At 53.1% G+C, this 7,173-nt stretch overlaps 1 protein-coding gene and 1 long non-coding RNA gene across 2 annotated transcripts in view; one reads left to right on the forward strand and one right to left on the reverse strand.

The window, feature by feature from the left end:
- The window catches only part of MEGF11 (multiple EGF like domains 11), a 246,887-nt gene that overhangs the window by 226,135 nt on the left and 13,579 nt on the right, over positions 1 to 7,173 (forward strand). Inside the window, 6 exon segments of the mRNA XM_023757800.1 lie at positions 1,536 to 1,664; positions 2,663 to 2,739; positions 2,741 to 2,792; positions 3,299 to 3,427; positions 3,936 to 4,064; positions 5,379 to 5,615. Coding sequence (XP_023613568.1) covers positions 1,536 to 1,664; positions 2,663 to 2,739; positions 2,741 to 2,792; positions 3,299 to 3,427; positions 3,936 to 4,064; positions 5,379 to 5,615 — 753 coding nt within the window.
- The window catches only part of LOC106697914, a 16,211-nt gene continuing 13,217 nt past the window's right edge, over positions 4,180 to 7,173 (reverse strand). The window contains exon 3 of the long non-coding RNA XR_002830409.1: positions 4,180 to 5,576. This is a non-coding gene — a long non-coding RNA (uncharacterized LOC106697914). The remainder of the gene's footprint in view (positions 5,577 to 7,173) is intronic.

A 7,173-nucleotide genomic window follows, 5' to 3' on the forward strand; every position in this document is an offset into this window, starting at 1 on the left:
CAGTGCATGAATTTTCATGCAACGGGCCTCTAGTAGTTGACATAAAAAACCCCAAAATATCTGGGTTTGAAAATGACAAACATTATGTTCCTCACACATTAAAAATAGAACAGGGAGAAGACCCAGAAGTTGGCCACTGGGGAATGGTAGGGTATCCTACAAAGATGTCAGGGACCCAGGCTCCTTCTCTCTTGTTCAGCCATTCCCATCTCAGCACATGGCTTCCATGTCTGATGAAAGATGGCTGCTTGAGCTCCAGCCATCTCACCCAACATTCTTATACATAATCCACATTATCCTTCAACAAGGAGGACAGGCAAAGAGACACACATTTCCACTTACCATTGGCCAGAGTATAGTCCCATGGCCACACCAAGCTATGTAGGAGCCAGGGAAATAAATTCTTTATTTCAGGGGGCCATGGGCCCAGCTGAAACTCAAGACTCTACTAAGGAAGAAGAAAATGGCTAGTGAAGGACTTGCCACTTCTTACAGTGGGATCATGCAGGAGGTGGCACTTAAGATGAGTCCTGTAGGCAGGGTAGGATTTCTACAGCTGCAATGAGGGTCAGGGAAGGGAAGAGCTAGAGTGAAGATAGGCATGAGGTGCATTTGGAAAGTGGTGTGTGAATTAGTGGCTTATGGGTCTGGATGAGGTAGATTAAGTGCTGATCTCTAGGATCTAGATTTTATTCTGGGGCACCGGGGAGCCACTGAGGATGCCAGGCAAGCTCAGGTGTGCCATGAAGACAACTGTGCTTCAGAGAGCTAAAGCTGTAGGAAGAAGGTGGAGGATGGATTGCAGGGGGAAATGAAAGGGGGGTGCTTGATTAACACTCAGACCGAGTCCTAAAGTTGCTTGTGGCCTAGCTGAGGAAACTAGCCCTTCTTCCAGGGGCCAATGAGTGACTCCTCCGGGAGGGCTGACACCAAATCCTACAAGCGACTCAGGGTGGAAATACCTTGGAAGCTTGGTTAGGGAAAGCTCCCTGTGGACCCAGGGGGCTCTCCTGAGGACAGGGCTGAGCTGAGGCTCGAGGAACAGGTCAGATTTGGAGAAATAGAGGAAATAGGTGGACAGGATAGACATTCAGGGCCAGTCCTCCAATAAACAGCAGAGAGACCTGCCTTCTGCATCTGTCCCTCTCCTTCCAGCTACATTCTCTGCCCTCATGGCTATGGGATTAGTAATGTTGGCAAGAGTGTGGTAACGGAGGGCAGAAGGCTGTGGAGCAGTGCAGGGAGCACTGGATGGGTGCAGCGGTCGGATTCCCAGCTCTCCACTTGTGTCTGTGAGACCTCAGTCAAGTGATCCTACCCCACGGGCTTCAATCGGTTCCTCTGCTGGAGGGGATGCAGCTGTGGGCACGAGGGGGGAACGCATTCCTGTGCAGATGGAGAAGGGCCAAGATGGGCAGCTCCTAAATAGACCAGGATGGTCATGGCTGTAATCTGGAAACTTCTGGGAATGCAGCTGTGGGTGGTGGTCTGAGTATTGATGGAAGGGCAGGTACCAAGCTGTCCTGTGCCCACAGTATGTGCTGGAGGGCGCTTTGGGCAGGACTGTGCCCAGCTCTGCTCCTGTGCCAACAATGGGACCTGCAGCCCCATCGATGGCTCCTGCCAGTGCTTCCCTGGATGGATTGGCAAGGACTGCTCACAGGGTAAGCTGCTGCCTCCTGGGAATGTCCCCTACCCCAGGTAAGGCCCTCAATCACCCCACTCCTTGCCATTGGTGCCTCTACCTCCCAGAGCTGAAATCTCCTGTGATAGGAATGTCTACCTGAGTCCCGCTTAGCTCTCTAGCTAATATAAATTATTAGGATTGATCACTGGCATTATTAACTGCCAGTATCAAAGGTATTACTATTGTTGATAGTACCATTAATATTGTTAATACTGAAAATTAATACTCCATCAGCACCTGAGCAAAGTTTGGATGGAGTTTGGATGGAGAGAAGAGGGGGCAAGGACTGACTGGCATGTTGGAGTTAGGGAGTAGGGAAGTGAGGTGAGGCCAGGGCAGTCACCTTATAGGGGCGAGGGCATCCTGTGGGTGTCCCATGTGAATGGTCCTGGGCACCAATTAAGCCTAGACGGGATTCTGGGGGCTGTTCATGTAAGGTGTATCCAATCTAATGCTCTGTGTAGCTCCTTGGCTGATGGGTGAGACCCAGCCCATACCCCTTAGGGAGGTCCCAGTGAGATGGTCTGGCCTGAGGGAATTTCCGTTCTGATGGAGATACAGGTGCCATCCTCAGGGAGCTCACCAGCCAAAAGAGCAGAGTCCCTACCCTGGGGAAGTTCCCATCCTCATGGGGAAGTTAGCGCACAGTGTTCACATAGTAAACTAGGATGTTTACAATTTAACACACACACTCCAAATCAGTCAGTCCCGAGAGGGGAGGTTTAAGGAGCCCTCAGAGCTGAGAGTGGGCAGAGAATCTGGACTTAATGAAAATCCTGGGTGACTGGGCCAAGAAGTGAACAGAGGAATTCTGAGAATACGGTAACCCCCCCTCGCCCCGCCCCCCAAAGTCAGGAAATGCCACCTGGATGCCTCCTGGCATCTTGACTCTGACGTGCACCCTTCCATCCTCTCCCTCCCTTTCCTCTGCTCCTCTCTGCCTTGCCCTTACCCTCCCATCCCACCCGCCCCCAGCGTGCCCACCTGGGTTCTGGGGCCCTGCCTGCTTCCACACATGCAGTTGCCACAATGGAGCGCGCTGCAGCGCGGAAGGATGGGGCCTGCCACTGCACCCCAGGCTGGACCGGACTCTTCTGCACGCAGCGTAAGCTCCGCCTTCTTGCCCGCCAGCTCCTCAAAATCCCGTGGGGGCCCTGCTGGGGGCCTTGGGCATTGTTCAGGGCTTCTGTGGAAGGCGGGAGGAGGTGGGGTCCAAGAGCTGGGGGGAGAGGGGACCTCTGGGCTGAGAACATTCCCACCTCTAGGATTGAGAAGCTTGGTTGGATGCAGGGGTTAGAGCCCAGAGTCCCGGGAGGCCAGGGCTGGCGGATTCCCTAGCAATCACCAAGACCAGACCTCCTTTGGACAGTGGGGCCCAGAGTGAAGAGGAGTGGCCTGTTACTACACAGCCAGGAGACCCCAGCCTGGCTTCTAGTTCCAGGACACCTTTGTCCAAATGACTCGCCACCCCCTCAGTGTGAGGGTTCAGAGTGTGGGAATGGCCCAGGTGCATGGTCTCACTTGTCTTCACTCCATGTTCAGAGAGAGGTGGCAGGAGACAGGTCTGGTCCCAGCTGCACCTCCCCAGTTGCCCCCACCCTGTTTCTCCAGGCTGCCCAGCAGCATTTTATGGGAAGGACTGTGGGCGCGTGTGCCAGTGTCAGAATGGTGCCAGCTGTGACCACATCAGCGGCAAGTGCACCTGCCGCACAGGCTTCACCGGGAAACACTGCGAGCAGAGTAAGCTGTTCCAACCCATGCCCCTGGGTGTTGGGGTCGGGCCTCAGCCTCCCTCTTCAAGGGCCCCCCATTCCAGGCTCCACACCCTGCTCCCTTGACTTCTGGAGTAACTTCCAAGGAAAGGCGCCAAAGATCGTGCCTACGTTGGTGTTTGGTTTCTTCCTCCAGTTGGGTGGGGATGGTGGATTGTGAGGCACAGCAGAAGCCTGAGGGGTCATGAGGGAGGCAGACCTTGTTCGATCCTTCTTTGCAGCCCCTATGGCACCCAGCTTAGGGCTTGGCATGTGGAGGATACTGAATAAATGTGTTAAATGTGAAGGAAATAGGAGTGGGTGTCCCCCAACTCAGGGGTAGAGGTGCTGTCTGCCCCTAAGTATCAAATCAAAGCATAGCAGGAGCTTGAGAAAGAAATAGGTTCCAGTCTATGAGGCAGAGCTGCTCACGTATGGACTGGAGGGTGGAGGGTGGCTGCATCTCACTGTCTACCCCAACTCTTCATATTACACAGGATGTGCCCCAGGAACCTTTGGCTATGGCTGTCAGCAGCTATGTGAGTGCATGAACAATGCGACCTGTGACCACGTCACTGGAACCTGTTATTGCAGCTCTGGATTCAAAGGAATCAGGTGTGACCAAGGTAATACACAGATGGCAGAGTCTCAGGCAAGGGGCTGTGGAAAGGGCCCCATGCAGGCAGACTCTAGGGAGATCCCAACAGGAACAACTGGATTGTATAAGGACACTTTGTGACTTTATTCACCTTTGGGCAGAGAGGGGGAGTAAGGTGGGTGCGGAGGTTCCAGATGCTGGAGAGCAGATGGAGCAGGCAGCCTCAGCTTCACGGTGCCCATCCTTGGCAAGCTTCCTGTGAGCCAAGCAAGGGTAACCACAAGCTAGCGCTGGGGAAAGTACCAGGCCATCTGAAGACCTGCCAAATTCTGGTCTGCCAACCTGCTAGGTGTCCTTGGGCAGGTCATTTCCTTTTATTGGGCCTGTTACTCCACATGCAAAGTGGAAAGAGTAGATTAGATTAGCCCTTGTCTTCCTTCATGGCACGATGTTCCACTGAGAGCCAAGGAACCCGAAGGTGCTCAGCCTTGGCTCCAGGTCTACAGTCCGAAGACCCCCATAGGGCAGTTGGGACGACCAAGTTGAGATAATGTGAGCCCTTGAGAAATGGTTTTGTATACATAAGACCCCTATATAAAGTGCTGCAAACAGGTAGTGAGTTCTATTGCTATTGGTTCTAAGGAAATGGGGGAGAAGAATGGGCTCAGTTAGCCACATGACAGAAAAGGGACCAAAACCATGCACACTGCATTCTGATGGGGGTTAGCCCATACATACATCAAGAGGGGTTTTGTGGGAAGTAATCATGGGCACACTGGTACAGCTCTCACAGCTGTCATTGTCAGTCTGTCAGGGGTGCTCACAGTCCCCTGCAGAGGGTGCAATTACTGAGCCAACTGAGGACTCTCTAAGTCACATCTAAGAAACACAGCTAGTAAGCAGGGAGAGGGGCTGAGTCCAGTTTTTCCAACTCATGAGAAACCTGACACTACCAATTACTGGTTGATCTTGGGCAACTTACCTAACCTTTCAGTGACTCAGTTTCTCCATTTGTGAAAGAGAAAGAATTAAACAGTCCTTATTTCACCAGGCTGCTGGGAAGGTTAAATGAGTTATTATCTAACTTATTTTTTGAAGAAGAGTAAAATATTCAAACATTGTTTTGTTTCCGATCCACGATCACATTTGTCCCTGGGGAGTTCTCTAGGACTCCACTCACTTTAGGCAGTTGAAGAAATAGGCACAGTAAGGGGTTGGGCTCACGGGAATTAAAGACCAGGGCCAGGACCAAAACCAAGCCTCCTAGTGTTAGGAGTCCAGGTCCCACAGAGATCTGAAAAGCCAGCAGGCGCCCCAGCTGAGGCCCTCCCTCCGCCCACAGCCGCCCTCATGATGGAGGAGCTGAATCCCTACACCAAGATCAGCCCAGCGCTGGGTGCAGAGCGGCACTCGGTGGGTGCTGTCACAGGCATTGTCCTCCTGTTGTTCCTCATTGTGATGCTGCTGGGCCTTTTTGCCTGGCGCCGACGCCGGCAGAAAGAGAAGGACCGCGACCTGGCTCCCCGCGTCTCCTACACACCTGCCATGAGGATGACCAGCACTGACTACTCCCTCTCAGGTAAGGGCTATGCCCCAGCATTCCCATCTCCCTCACACACACCACCCAGGAAGAGCCACAACATATCCTTGGGGGGCACCTGAGTTTACTGCTCAAGGTGGGCGGTCATGCCTGCAGGGTGGGTGGTGGGGGCTGGATGCTCAGACTCCCCTAGAGAGATGATGGGAGTGGAGAGCAGGAGCCTACTTGAGAAAGGTAGATGAGGTCCTGTGAAGTGTCATTTCCTGGGCCCCCAGCTCTGAGTGCCTGTGATTAGGAGCCTCCTTCCATTTCCCCAGACCTTCCCATCCTTCAGCCACAAGAGCACCCACCTAAATAGCAACTTTCCTAAACTCCCCAGGGGAACCTTTCCCCAGCCTGATGGCTCTGACAACTCAGGACCCTGTCCTAATTTTGCTCCTTTGGGTGAAGGTCTCAGAGTAAACCTCCCTTCCCAGTTCCCAGAGTCAGAGCCCCAAGGGGATTGTGCCTGACTTGGGGGAGATCTGAAAGTGTGGGCAACGTCCCTCTGGCCAGGCCCATTGGAACTCAGTCTGTCCATAAATGTGGTGGTAACTCTCAAACATCAGCCATGGGAGTCTGGGTTGGGGGGCGGAGGAACACACTATTGGGTCAGATCCTTCCTCTCCCCTCAACCCTGGACTGCTGCCTTAGAAATAAGGAAGGCTTTTTGCTTCATATTTAGTTAAAAAGAAGAGGTTGAAATGCTCTGAAATTGCCCTCAGCCCTGAGCACAAGGATGACAGCTCACTCCAGCTGGCCCCATTGCTCATGGCTGATCTGAATGAAGCCTCCTACACCTTGTATTTACAAAACCAACATCATGTCAGCCCTTTCCTGCTACATGTTGCCTACCGTGTGCCCAGCTCCATGCTAGGTGCTACAGGATAGAAGGAGGTGGCCCAGATACAGACCTTACCTTCAGAGTCCCTGGCCTGCAATCCCGCCACCTCCCAACTCCCACCCTGGGGTTTCAACCAAAGCAGGTATCCTCTGATGAAAGCCCAGAGATTTGGGGATTTTCTTCTATGACTGTAATAAGCAAGGTTGGCCAGGTTTTCCCCTGCCATTCCACTGGAATCCCCCAGCCCTATCAAGAGGTCCTGGAAACCACAGGGCAGGAGGGCAGGACTGGAGCCAAGGGGAGTAGGTTTCTCTTTATGGCCTCACTACTGGGATCTAACCTTGGGGGGAGGCAGGAGAGGATCAGCACAGCCCTAAGTACTGACTGCGGGACAAGCGAGGCTGTCAAAGCCAACATTTCCTCATCCATGCTCCTGGTGCCACCCTTCACACTGGCAACATTACCGTGCATCCTGCATGCTTCAGGGAAGGCCACCGCAAGGGAAGGGGAAATCAGGCTCCACAAATTTCAGTAGGGGTAGTGGATGCCAAAAGTTTGGGGGATGGAGGACTATCCCTTTGCAGAGCACCCTCAAGGCTGACCAGCCCAAGCATTAGTATTGGGGCATCTCATGCCAGGGGCAAGAGTATGATGGTATGTGGCAACTTGTTCTCTTCCCAGATTTGTCTCAAAGTAGCAGCCATGCCCAGTGCT

This window comes from Myotis lucifugus, unplaced genomic scaffold, assembly GCF_000147115.1.
Source record: "Myotis lucifugus unplaced genomic scaffold, Myoluc2.0 scaffold_115, whole genome shotgun sequence".
Taxonomy (NCBI): Eukaryota; Metazoa; Chordata; class Mammalia; order Chiroptera; family Vespertilionidae; genus Myotis; species Myotis lucifugus.